General features: G+C 46.0%; 2 protein-coding genes and 1 pseudogene across 4 annotated transcripts; 1 reads left to right on the top strand and 2 right to left on the bottom strand.

Moving 5' to 3' along the window:
• Positions 1-39: 39 nt before the first annotated feature.
• btd (biotinidase) lies at positions 40-8,067 on the bottom strand. 2 transcript variants are annotated; one of them, XM_015955866.3, is made up of 6 exons: positions 7,638-8,067; positions 2,892-3,038; positions 2,661-2,812; positions 2,401-2,578; positions 1,771-2,331; positions 40-523 (listed from the first exon to the last, which is right to left on the bottom strand). In XM_015955866.3, the coding sequence occupies exons 1-6, from the start codon at positions 7,836-7,838 to the stop codon at positions 251-253; spliced, it is 1,512 nt and encodes a 503-aa protein (XP_015811352.3). In that variant the 5' UTR covers positions 7,839-8,067; the 3' UTR covers positions 40-250. The 2 variants fall into 2 exon arrangements, with proteins under 2 accessions (XP_015811352.3, XP_070412148.1); XM_070556047.1 differs by having other exon boundaries at positions 113-523; positions 1,949-2,331.
• On the top strand, positions 8,003-9,820 carry c11h1orf50 (chromosome 11 C1orf50 homolog). 2 transcript variants are annotated; one of them, XM_015955867.3, is made up of 5 exons: positions 8,003-8,276; positions 8,349-8,464; positions 8,533-8,619; positions 8,706-8,837; positions 9,429-9,820. In XM_015955867.3, exons 1-5 carry the CDS (start codon positions 8,216-8,218, stop codon positions 9,612-9,614), a joined length of 582 nt encoding a protein of 193 aa, XP_015811353.1. In that variant the 5' UTR covers positions 8,003-8,215; the 3' UTR covers positions 9,615-9,820. The 2 variants fall into 2 exon arrangements, with proteins under 2 accessions (XP_015811353.1, XP_015811354.1); XM_015955868.3 differs by having other exon boundaries at positions 8,003-8,264.
• Positions 9,821-9,875: 55 nt separating this feature from the next.
• LOC107383626 (AP-5 complex subunit beta-1-like) lies at positions 9,876-13,159 on the bottom strand (annotated as a pseudogene).
• Positions 13,160-13,525: the final 366 nt, after the last annotated feature.

Consider the following 13,525-nt stretch of genomic DNA (forward strand, 5'->3'; position numbering starts at 1 on the left):
AATGTCTGGTGGGAACTGGTGGCAGTGTGTGTGTGTGTGTGTGTGTGAGTGTGTGAGAGAGAGATATTTCTGAATATTGCCTTTTTAGGAATATGCAAATTTGAGACCGGTTGGATGCTACTTGGTGCAATGTTTGTAAAGATTGAGTAACAGATGAATAAACGGTTTTGTTTTTAGAAGAAAAGGTCTAACAGCTGATTTTCTGGTCTCCACGGTCAGAATGGAATCAAGAATTTTCTGTAGTAGGAGTTCATTCCTGGTCCAGGTGGTACATCCGTCCATACAGACAAGCAGTGACCAGCCCTCCGCTCACACTGGAGTGTTTCATGACCACTCTCCCATCTGGAGCCTTCTCCAGTTTCTCAGGATGCTCCAGAACCAGACGGCTTGCCAGAACGGAGGGATAGACATGTCTGGTGTCAAACGTGGCCTCCAACAGGAAGTCCATCTTAGATTCAGCCTCCTCCACCTCTTGTCCACAGGAGCTGGCTTCCAGCGCCGCACAGCGGACCACCGCGCACACCTGTAGGTGGGCAGGAGGTACAGCTGAGGTCATGGATGTCATTTCAACTTCTTTATTCTTCATACTTTAAATACAAAATCATTTTTCCTCCAATCCACATTGGCTTAAACCTACATTAGGTTAAGAAGAATCCACATCTCTACAACGATCGTGATCGACTGCAGCTGTTGGTTTCTCTATCCAGCGTAAAAAGGATCACTAGATTGCCTGACACCCTGAGCTGAAGGAAATGTCCAGAAATCTCTGAGGCCTAACAAGTACGGTGGCGGTAGCATCATAATGTGGGTAGAACAACGAAGAAGAAAGCTGACCTTTGGTCCCACCTAAAACCAGCAAGTCAGGAATAACCAATCCTGGTTCTGGAGCTCTGCTTCCAGCATGTTTTAGCTGTTTCCCTGCTCCAGCCATCCAGAGTCAGTGGTTGGTTCAGCCTGGTAATCTGCTGATTCAAATCAGGTGTTGGAGCACATTTCTACACTTCGCAACGACAAAGGTAAATTGAACAAATCAGACTAACATGAAGCTTCCCGAAGCCTCAAAAGGAAAAATGGACTTTTCAAAAAAGCCGAGTTTATAACAGAAATGAACATTTTCTTTCTTTGGGCCCTTCAGGGACACCACAGCCAATCATCTGTCTCCATTTAGTCCCATCTTCTGCATTATCTACACTCACACCAACAAACTTCATGTCCTCAGTGAACGCATCCATAAATCATACAAACACACCTTCCACCTCAATCGTTTCCCTACTACAGTAATTCATTTCAGTTTATTTATATAGTGCACACCTGTTGAGCGGGAGTCTGTTAATCACCTGCTGATTAAAACCAGGTGTGTTGAAGCAGGGAAACTTGTAAACATGCTGGATTCTGGCCCCTGCTAGCTTGACCGATCCAGAACAAAATCCCTGTTTGTTAGCATGTTTGGTTCGGCTTTGATCTTACATAGATGCCAATCCTGACACAGCCCTCGCCATTTCTGGACTTGGGACAAGGAATACTGGCTTGTGAACTCTTTTGGTTGCACCAATCGAAAAAAAACAAACAAATTCTGTCAAGACAAGAAACCAGATTTCCTCTAATATTCAGCAGAAGCTCGATGACTATAGAGCACAAGGTCAAGGTTCAACTTACTAAGAGACATTTAACCAAATAGAACTGGGTGTGCAGGTATTTGAGCCCACACCAGTTTTTGTGAACGTCTGACTGCAGCTACACGGATCTGTTTTGAACATTCCTGGTTTGTACCTGCAGAGCATAATGTCCGTTCACCACGTGGGTTCCTGCAAATGCTCCCAGAGCATAGAGCTCGCTCCTTTTATCGTGTGCTATCCACTCATACTGGAGATGACAGCAAAAGGCGTCATCGCACACGCTGAGTTTTCCCCTCGTTTCATTTAGGAGGGCAAACTGAAACGGGTCGTACATCATCACCGCAGCAGCATCAGGAGGAGGAGGGAGATCAGCACAGCTCTCCCTGTGGCAGACGCCAGAGTATGGTGAGGTGGGTTCAGTCGTGTCTACAGAATCCGCTGTGGGCGAGTCCTGTCCCACCCACTGCGGGTGTAAGACTGGCACCCTGGCCAAAAGCAACCTGCCCTCCTCTGGGTCTCCTCTCCTAGCATGGTGGTAGGTGGAAGAAAACGGGGTGTAGATACCACTTCCTGTCATGATAAGTCGATCATTACGAATGTTGGCAGCCAGCAGACTGACATTCGCACCCAGACTGAAGGCCTGCTGGAACTGGATGGAGTCCAGCAGGGGGAGCTGGTTCATCCAGGCCGTAGGGAAGACCAGCTGACGCACACCCTGAAAGAGGAGCAGAAATAGGAGCTCAGAGGGAATACAGCACTGGAAAGGTTGGTGGGTTTGTTCTACCTGTTCCACCAAGGTTACTGTAGGGTCTCTAAACAGGATGTCAAAGCAGACGATGAGGCCAAACGTTCCTGCGAAAGGTGTATCAAACGTAGCGATTTCTGCTTGAGGGGGTTGATCAAAAGCCTCCTCAAAGTAGAGGTTGTGTTTATGGTAGCGGGCCACCAGGAGGCCCTCGGAGCTGTGTGACACAGAGTTTCATTAAGCTCGAGTCAAACAGGGAAACTGTTGGAGCAGGTTTTTGATTAAGGTGCGATCAGCACTTGAAAACCACATTAGTGTTGAACTGCCAGTGTCCATCGGAGGGACACGACGAGGACGGGTCCGTCTTCAGGGGACAGGGTTGGAGGTCAGCCATGTTTGCCACCAGGTAGAGGTGGTACCGACGGGCCACACAGCTCAGTCTCTGCAGAACCTGGGAGAGATATGATGAAACTCATCCGTATGCTTCTGTATGTCAGACTGTGAACAGATTTAAACGTGTGACCTTTAACCTCTGTGTTGTTGAATCTGCCCGGTTCCATGCAGGGGTTCCAGCGCTCCTCGGGGTCAGGAATGGTCTCCAAGTAGCCAGAAATGGATGAACGAGTGTAGTTGAACCCATGAATCCCATCTTCAGGATACACAATTATCTGCGCACCCTGAATGGTAAAAAAGACACAAAATTCATCTTAAAATCTTTTTAATCATCTTAAAATTCCTTGGACGAAAAAAACTTAAAAGGGTTCAGACTTAACCACGACTTTTCTGTCGATCAAACAGACTCTAATTTTCTTATATTTAACTTAATGAGGACTTTTTAATGTAGTCTCTATTTTAGATGAGATTCATCTGAAAGCACACGGAGCTAAAAATTATTCCTAACAGTAAACCCTTCCACAGGGGCGGCGTTAGGGGGTGGCTACTTGGACTCGAGCCCTTAATGTTTTCTGAAAAGCCCCGAATCTTTATTTTAGCTTTAAAAATAAAACTGCTTTGAAGTCATGTGTAGTACCGATGTCACAGAGTGGTGATGTTGCACTAATGTTATATTTTATATTGCATGTTTTACTTGTTTTTATTCTGATGTGCACGTTTTTATTGGTGTGTTTTTAGTTGTTTGGTGCAACATTGTGTGTTCATTCTGTGTAATCACCCTGATCATCTACACCTGTGGCAGAGTGTTGCCTGGACTGCCAATTAATGAACAGACGCAGGCAGGACATATTTTGTTTTTAAAGGGAGGAACGCGTGGACCAGACGAACTCAAGAGACAGCCAGGATGGCAGACAGGGCCAGCTAGAGGCAGAGACGCACCCCGGACGGCGTCTTGAGGACCTCCCCTTCTTTCATTGGGTCACTGGAGTTTAAATTAAGTGGATGAGAAACCCATGGGGAGGGCTCTGCATAAATGAGAGTAAAGTTGAATTTTAAACACGTGAAAACTGTCACAAAGTGGCGTTAAAAACAGCGTTTTATGTCACAGAGCGGCGAAAAAAGCGACGTTCAATGTCCGTACATAACGCAGTTTTTTACGCCACCCACACAGGGAATGCGTCTGGGATTAGGGTGACGTAAATAACAGCGTTCAATGTCCGGAAAAAAACGTTGTTTATTCCGGCGTTCTACTGGACCGTTAAGGCTGGCGTCAAGTACGGCGTTCTGGGAGAGTTTTCGCCGTATTTTACGACGTCTTGACACATCAAACGGCGTTTTTTCGCCATCTCTTAACTAGACGGGTTGGGAAAGTGGTGTATTTCGGCGGTTTTGGCTTTCCATAGACTTCCCTGTCGAGCTCACACAGGGCCGGACTGGACTGCTTAGTCCCCTGAGTCCCAGAGCCAGACTTTATTTAAGAGTTTCATTTTGGGCATCATCATCACGAGCTTCGGAATAAATTCCTTTTTTTTTTTATTTGCTTTTTTGGTTGCACTGCTTGCCTTGGTTTTAGAACCTATTTTAATCCTTTTAATATTAGTGGCACCATCCATTCCACCTCGTCGTGTCACACCGACATCCACCAGAGAGTGTGCAGCTGCACAGAGTAATCTGCATACAGGCCGCAAGAGTCTCCCCTGAAGAAGAAAATTTTCTGCTGCCTTCGTCCTCAGCGAAGTGCACTTGGAAGTGTGCAGTAGTGCACAAGTGGTCAACTAGTTGTCAAACTGTGATAGAGATCATCAATGCGACGCATATTGGGATGCCCTATGAGCTACTGTGAAAGTAGTTTTAAAAAATCTTTATTAAGTAACTCACTGGGCATCATAGGGCACTGCAATGAATGCAAATTTTGTAAAAAAAAATAAATAAATAAATAAATGTTTGAAAGTTGTCAAAAAAGATTTTTTAATGAAATTTACCTTCATTGCAACCCACGTTAAATCTTAGTCTCAAACATTAACCCTCTGGAGAAAGGCGTTGCAGATTTGCAACGTTAAAACCTACCTAGCTGATTTCTCCATTCTTCCGGCTCTTGGAGAGTACAGACGCTTTTTTCTCCTCTCCCTCCCTCTTATCCTAAGGCTCTTTGTCCTGTTTGTGTGCAGGGCACTTCTGCGTTTTTTCTGGAAACTGGAAATTATTTAAAATGGATCTGGTCAGCTGGTCACTCAACGCGATTGACAAAAAAATTTCAACAATGAGAACGGGAGAAGGGGCTCCCAGTTGCCCCTCTGGGACAGAGCCAGCTGGGTATATCATGGACTCCAGGAAACAGGGGAACTTGATCTGCCTCTCTCGACTGCCTGTAGAGGATTCTGAAGATGCCTGGATATTCGTGGTTTTGGTGTCAGGATTCCTGCTGTTTGGCCTGAGCGTTCCCTGGCTTACTGGAAAATTAACGAGCTTTCAAGGAATATTGGCTCAATCCCAGAGCTCAGGGATGGAATGCATCGTGCTGTGAACTCACAAACTCATATAATTGTCTAGATGAGTCGTAAGCTTGGAACTTTGGCTGAGATTCAGGCTCTGACACAGAAGTTGGATTCCGTCAAGGAGAGAGTTGTTGATGGATCAGCACGGATTGGGATAGATTAATTACGCCATTATTGAATCCAGAGGGGTTGATGACCAACAGAACTCTAAGGCAGAGAGGAAATTATCTCTGTCCCAAAACAATCCTTATCTGAATCTGGTGCCCTTGAGCCTGTGAGGCTGAAGTAAAAACTCCCCCCTCAGAAGAAATGTGGAATGTTGCTATCGTTATGGTAATGCTTCTCCCTATCCCAGCCTGGGCGGGACTGTGACCGGTGAAGGCCGTGGAACCGTATCTAGGAGTCAATGTGCTCTCCAACCCATTATCTCCCTCCCCTGTCCAAACGGAGGTAATAAGCGCTGCTCCATGCGGCTGCATGCACCGAAGTGAGGAGAGTCCCAACCCTACCTCCCCACCTAGTGGACACTTATGTTGTGTAATGTCTAAAGTGTGTGCATATCTGTCTGAGGTGTTTTTTTGCATAGCAAAGCTATCCTCTCTGGTGAGAGTAACTCTGAAGTGCCTTTTTTTTCCCTTCTCCTGACTCTATCCTCATATAAACCCTCTTGATCTATTACGGTAGCGCGACTCGGGTTGCGAATGACCACAGTTACAAATTCTTGTCATGTATGTATGTATGTTTGATCTTAGAACTGTGTGTACTGAAACTCTAATTTCCCTCTGGGATTAATAAAGTATTTTTGAATAGAATTAAGTATTTTTTTACTCCGAAGTACCCCTGAAGGACTTAGTTGTTTGTCCTTTTATCAAAACTTATTTTGAGCCTGAGAGGGTTAAGAGCAGATAAATATTAGATAAATGTTGTTAATTGTCTTAAAATGAACTGCTTTCATTTTGGGCGAAAGAGGAAATTGAAGATTTGATTTTCCATAGACATTCCTAATACATATATATATATATATATATATATATATATATATATATATATATATATATATATATATATATATATATATATATATATATATATATATATGTATATATGTATATATATATATATATATATATGTATATATATATATATATATGTATATATGTATATATGTATATATATATATATATATATATATATATATATATATATATGTGTGTGTGTGTGTGTGTTATTATTATTTTTTTTTTTTTTCATTTTTTAAAATAATCATATATGTTCACAATAAAATATTTTATATTTTTCTTGAAAGTACATAATTTTAGAAAGGGCACTTGCTTCTCCATCTCAAAATCCCAGGCAACAATGGATTGTGGGTAATTTCTTTGTGCAAAGTGCGAATCGAGGGTGCAAAGCCTGTGTTTTGTTTTCTGCACTTGTTTTGTTTTCACAGTTCTGTGCAGAAGCTAACAATATATCATATGATATATATATATATATATATATATATATATATATATATATATATATATATATATATATATATCAGTTAAGCCGTAAGGCTTCGAGGAGATTCTGGTCCACCATCTGGCGCCTCAGAAGGGGAAAGCAGTGCACTACCACCACTGTTTAAAGTGGGGATGGTGTGCTGCTGACCTCTACTCTGGACCTTGTGGATTGGTTGGCGGAGTACTTTGAAGATCTCTTCAATCCCACGGCACGTCTTCCAGTAAGGAAGCAGAGTCCGGGGACTTTTAAGTTTGGCTCTCCAATCTCTGGTGCTGAGGTCACTGAGGTGGTCAAAAAGCTTCTCTGTGGCAAGGTTCCTGGGGTGGATGAGATCCACCTGGAGTTCCTTAAGGCTCTGGATTTTGTGGGGTTGCTCTGCAAAATTGAGTGGATAACAGGAAGTTCCACTGGATTGGCAGACCAGGGTGGTGGGCCCCCTGTTTAAAAAGGGGGATCACCTGCAATGTTTACATTGTGAAGTGCCTTGAGATGAGTCTTGTCGTGTATGGGCCCTACATGAATAAACTTGAATTGAATTGAATCAGAGGGTGTGTTCCAACTACAGAGATCACACTTGTGAGCCTCCCTGGTAAGGTCTATTCAGGGGTTCTGGAGAGGAGGGTCTGTCGGATTGTCGAACCTCAGATTCAGGAGGTACAATGTGGTTTTCGTCCTAGCTGTGGAACACTGGACAAGCGTGTGGGAGTTTGCCCAACCAATCTACGTGTATTTTGTTGATTTGAAGAAGGCGTTCAACCCTCAGGAAACCCAAAGTTGAAATGTATAATAAACACAACCATTTTTTGCACAGCATGTTAAAAATACCACCACTCATCGGGCTAAGCCCCGGATCTCACTCCTAAATCCGCCCCTGATCCGGCCTACCTGCTGGGCAGCCAGGGCAGCCTGCTCCTCGTACACATCCAGATTTCTTTGCATGTGTCGAAGGGCGTCGTGGCGGGACAAGGGCGTGCGAGGCTCCGGATTCAGGATGACCGTGTGTTCATACACGGCTGCAATGTAGGAATCCAAAACCTGCTCAGTCTGACCGAGAAAAAAATAAAGGGTGAAGATGACTAGTAACATTTTCGCTGCCAAAATAACTGCTGTGCATGAAGCAGCCGAGGGGTCAGAAGTCCGCTGACTCAGCTCATGCTTTAGTTAGTGATAAGAAAAAGCCTTGCGAAACTGCTGCGTGAGTTAGCATCTAGATTTTCACACATTGACAAAAGCCTAACAGATTTTATTTTGAAAGAGACAAAAAGGAAGTACGTAGTAAATGATCCGGAACTACTTAGTCTAGCTTATCTAAACGAGACAAATGGGGCTGCGGAGCTAGCTGAGCTAGGACCGCGTTAATAATGCGGAACTAATTTTAGACAGTTACAAAACACAACGTCAAACTGAGTGAGAAGCTAACGTAACCGTGGGAAGTGTTGGTAGGATAAACAATATAAGAGAAAATGGACCTGAAGAATAGTTTAACGAACCAACCCGACAAAATTACCACAGGTAATTTAACAGGTGGGTTAGTAAGGACCCAGTTATGTGACCCAGATCTGTTTATCATCGAGTGTGTGTTTGTGTGTGTTGCAGTGAAACTGGTGGAGAGTAGCCCGGCTCCCAGTGGGGTTGAACTGGTCAGCTCCTATCAGACTAACCGGGTGGGAGACCCCATGGATCTGGTGGCCCTGGCTCAGCAAGTACAGAAGGTGTGTGTGTGTGTGTGTGTTTATCAGCATGAAAATATAATAACTAAGCAATAACAACTGTTTCCTAGGGAGATGATTATATAAAAGCCAATGCTTGCAACAAGCTGGTGGTGATTGCAGACCAGATCAGGTATCTGCAGGAGCAAGCCAGAAAGGTACAGACCCAGATCCGCCTTTTAGAGAGCAGTGTTGTGACTGAAACACTCACATACGTTGCTTTAATGCGGGTTATTTCTTCCAGGTGTTAGCGGACGCCAAAAGAGATGCTGACCTCCACCACGCTGCCTGCAATATCGTGAAGAAGCCAGGTAACAGGTATTACCTGTACCAGCGGCCTTCTGGACAGGAATACTTTTCCATCATCTCCCCTAAGGTAACGTCAGCCTGTATGAACAGGCCCTGATTATCTAACTTGCTTTCAGGAGAATTCCCTCAATGAAGATAGATTTTTAAAGTGACACTCAGCTTGCCTGTGATGTTGGCCTCCAGTGGCAAGTTCAGGTCCATGGGTTTGATGGAAATAATGTGAAGTTAAACTAGGGATGGACAATAATCAGCATCGGTATCGGACGATGTTAGTCATTTTTTAACATATCGGTATTGGTTCGATAAATAAAACCGGGTCGATATTAATAACCGATATTTTTTCCACCTCATCTCCATTTGTTTGCCTGTTTCAGAGCGTGAGGGGGGTGACGTGTAATTGTTTAGTCATGTGAACAGTGAATGAAATCATCTCAGAACCGTAAACGTGTGTTTTGTGTACATAATAATGTAAATTCAGCCTTAATAATTTTCATTCTATACAAAATCGTATGATTTTTAGAAGCAATAATGTCAGCAAATATCGGTTATCAGTCTTAACAGTGATGTTGTTTGTTACCCTAACCAAGTTTTCCCATCACAGGAAGCTGATGATAATGGCATGCTTTGTTCTGACCCATTTCTCCTCTCCTCTCTGAAGGAATGGGGACCAAGCTGCCCTCATCCCTTTCTTGGTGCATTTAAACTCCAACACGACATGTCCTGGACGCCCGCAGACGAGGTGGAGAAGAGGGATGCTGAGATCGCCATCATGGACAAACTTCTGAGCGAGCAAATGGCCTTACCACTGCACACAGGACCCAACTTCAGAAGCCTTATGGAGTAAGGGCTCCTGAAGGCAGGCTGTTTTACCTCTGACTTCCACTAAAACACTGACTTCTGACATCCCCATCCTGGTCCGACTCCTGTCCACTCATCCATTTTTAAAATGCCCAAATATTGTCAGATCCAGGAAATGAAAGTCAAATGTCTTATTTCACATTTTAGTTTCAAATAAAGTTCATTAAAGTGCAATAAATTGATTTGACATCATCTGACTTTGGCATGTTGCTTTCACACAAGCAGCTTGTGGATGTTGAAAGTTTGGTCAGCTAGTGGCGTCCTGAGATGATGTGACTGTTAGCAGGTATGAATATATGAGAGGAAGAAGCTGGCAGAGGGGATGCTGAAGTGCACGGCGTCCACCTCAGACCGGACCTTCAGCAGCAGGTGGGACTGCGGTGGAAGGAAGAAGAGCACCCTGAACTCGTCCTCATTAGCTGGATGTGAGACGAGGAAGGGACAAAAGTGTTTCCTACCAGCACCTCCTGCAGCTGGCAGCAGAACAGGCTGACAGCACAGCTGATTTCCTCCCACAGCCTTTCAAACTGCTGCAGCCACGCTTCTCCAGACCAGGACGGGAGTGGGGACAGGCAGGAAGGACTGCTGGAATGCCACATGGACATCAGGCTGAGGGGTGTGCCTGGGTAGTGAAGATGGCGCTGGTGGTTGGTCATGGCTGCCGGGGCTTCAGTCTCAGCTGCACCACAGCTGGGGGTCTCCCTTTGAAGACACATGGGACATTGATGTCTTGCAGCTGTTCATAATAGTCATCAGTGAGGACAAAGTGGAGGCGGATATTGAACAACTGCTCAAAGCGAGGGTCTTGATCCTGCATGTGGACCAGCTGATACTGCAGTGTGACGTCTGGCATAAGGCCAGGCTCACCAAACAGAGCTGTAAGTCTCCAGAGCCTCAGTCACATCCTCTGCATCCTTCTCATGCAACTCCACTTTCTCCTGGTCTCTCAGAAGGAACCAGGGTGAGATGGAGGACTGCGGTCTCCGTCTGGTGGACAGTTAGTGCACCTGTCAGTTCTTCACTCTCAGCCAGGGTTCGTTTCTTCACCTGCTGTCCATTATCTGCAGCTTCTGGGACACTTCGGTCAGGAGGGTGTCATAAAGGCGGGCGTGGTCCTGGATGTCCGTGTCTCCATAACAACAGGCCAGATGCTGCAGAATGTCTGCTAGAGGGAGGAGCAGATCGTCAAGAGTTGGGTGGAAGAGCACACGGCGGCAGACTCCCAGAAAGCTGTTCCCCAGACGCCAGTCCCCACCCACACCCAGCGGGGAGGGGGTGATAACACTGGACAGGAAGCCCTGGCTGCAGCGCTGACATATCCCTCCTTCTGCCACACAAGTCAGAACTTTAAGATGCCAGCTGAAGTCCTGCAGGGACAGCTGGCCCAGCGGAGCTTTGGTGATCCCCTTCTGGGAGCCTCTCTGGAGCCCTAGAGCCCAGGTACACTCTGGGAGTTGCTCTTGGGTCTGGTTAGACAGGTTGATGAGATGAGGAGCCAGCCAAGTGTGCTGCAGGTAGAGCTGACACAGCTGCTCACTCAGGTCCCAGCGGTAACTGTGCACCTGGCTGAAGTACAACAGGAAGAGGAAAGCAGCTCCGGAAAAGGTCACAACTATCTCTCTGCTGCTTCCACTCTCCACGATGTTCAGCATAGAAGTCAGGTGGTCGTACAGGTAGAACAGCCCCCTCTCCTCTCCCTCCTCCAGAAAGACCAGAGACTGCAGGTGGAGCTGAGCCAGCAGGGTGGCGCTGTCGTTGAACACGGCGAGCAGCAGGGTGGAAGCCAGCTGTGGAGACAGCAGCACTGGGAGGGCCTCGTCACTGTCGCTGCAGCTGATTGGACGGTTTTCTGGGAAATGCAGAATGCCGTCCATGTAGAAGAGCTTCTCAGGTATGCTCAGAAAGGGGTGCTGGGAGAGAACCAGCAGCCGCTTCAGGAGATAAGTTTCATCTGCAGTGCAGAACGGGCTGTCAGTGAAAGCACACTTCATCAGCAGGGTGGAGTGGGAAAGACAAACCTGCAGGAGGACCATCAGAGTCAGAAAGAACAAGTTCAGCTGATGTCCACCAGAGGACAGAGCAGAACTGGAAGAGACATACAGATGTGAACAACACTGTTGGTACCCTTCGGTCAATAAAAGAAAACCCCACAATGGTCACAGAAAAAAAAACTTGGATCTGACCAATAATAAAGAGAATTCTATGAAATTTAACCAATGAAAGTCAGACATTGCTTTTCAACCATGTGTGGCAGTGTGGAGTCACGGGGGCCCAGGTGGGATTCGATCACCCGGACTCCCAGGTGAGTCTGGTGAGTCAGGTGAGATATATCCAGTGAAGCTCAGGTCGGAGTCAATGATAACACCAAGATTTCTAACCTGGGTTTTTGTCTTTATTCCACTGGAGTCTAGCTGAGCAATAACATCCATTCTACCCCTCTTGTTGCCAAAAACAACAACTTCAGTCTCATCTTTGTTTAGTTGAAGGAAGTTTGACTGCATCCAGTCGTTTACTTGCTCTAGGCACTGACAGAGTGAGTCCAGCGGACAATAGATCTGGGTGTCATCGGCATATAGGCTATGTTGTTAATAAGTATGTACTGACCCAGAGGAGCATGCAAATGTGGAAAGGTGGAGACAACTGAATGGCTGCAGTTCAGCCAGTAAAATTAAAAACCAACAACGCCACCTTGGGAATTGCACCCAAGGAATTCAACAGGTCACGCAAATTCTGTTTTGCCCAGGAAGTTACAAGCAGTTTTCAGCGCTTTGAAATAATAATTTATTACAATAAAAACAATGAACTAAAATCAGTTTAAGACTGATCTAAAATAAAAGCCCATAGCCGAGGCTTACCAGTGGGGTGGGAGACCCCCACAGGCCAGTGGCAACTCCACCCACCACCATATCACCTGCTGTGTTCACACACACATGGTGCTGCAAACCAAAAGACACACAAAAAGATTGGAGATGCCACCGCCGCAAAGAGACCACCACATTGTCTGAGAGCCTCGGCTGCAAATAAAACACTAACAAATTAACACATAGAAAAGGATTAAAAACAACAAGAGAAGTCCAGCATAACAGTTCCTCCCTCCCAGAGTACTCTGTGGAGCTGGACACTCCGTCGGCGCCCCAACGCCGTCCTGGCCTGCAGTGTGGCCCCAATGGCCATTAAAACTGTTCACCAGTGGCTCCAAGGGACCAACTCATCCATGGCTTGTGCCTGAGGGAGTGGCAGCAATCAGAAAGGTGCCACCTGCCCTGGTGAACCTTTTTTTAAAGGTAGCCACCAGAGCCCTGATTGGCTGGCTCCCTAACCAAGGGAAAGTGTGAGTAGGTGGAGCAGTTTACTCCACTCTGCCACACAAAGATTGAAGAGTAGTGGTCCTAGCATTGAGCCTTGGGGGACCCCACTTGTCATAGTGATCGATTTTGATGTGTGATCCCCATTAGACACATCATAGCCCCTGTCTTTCAGATATGGGCAGGAATTGGATCTGACTTTGGTTTCAGCTGATTTGGCTGCCATGGCTTGTGGGTGGGAGGTCTTGAGTCACCTCGCTATCGGGAGTGATCATTTTCCGGTGCTGAGCAACTTTGGGAGGTTGGTGGAGCCTGATTTCCTGGTGTTGGGGTTGGTCCTTGTTTACGCAAGGTTTGGAGGACACGATCTGTCGGGTGAGGAGGGCTGGGGATGTGGATGCTTGGTATGCTGCTATTGCTGAGTGTTTGGTCTGTGGCAGAGGCTCTAATTCCTAGAAAGTGGGATCCTGCGGGTCAGTCTATGGTCCCGTGGTGGACCAAGGCCTGTAGTGAAGCCATCTGGGTTAGGAATAGGGCCTTTCGGATTCTCAAAAGACACCCTGTGGAGGCCATCGCTGTGGTCTATAAGAGG

Source organism: Nothobranchius furzeri, chromosome 11 (assembly GCF_043380555.1).
Source record: "Nothobranchius furzeri strain GRZ-AD chromosome 11, NfurGRZ-RIMD1, whole genome shotgun sequence".
In the NCBI taxonomy this organism is placed as follows: Eukaryota; Metazoa; Chordata; class Actinopteri; order Cyprinodontiformes; family Nothobranchiidae; genus Nothobranchius; species Nothobranchius furzeri.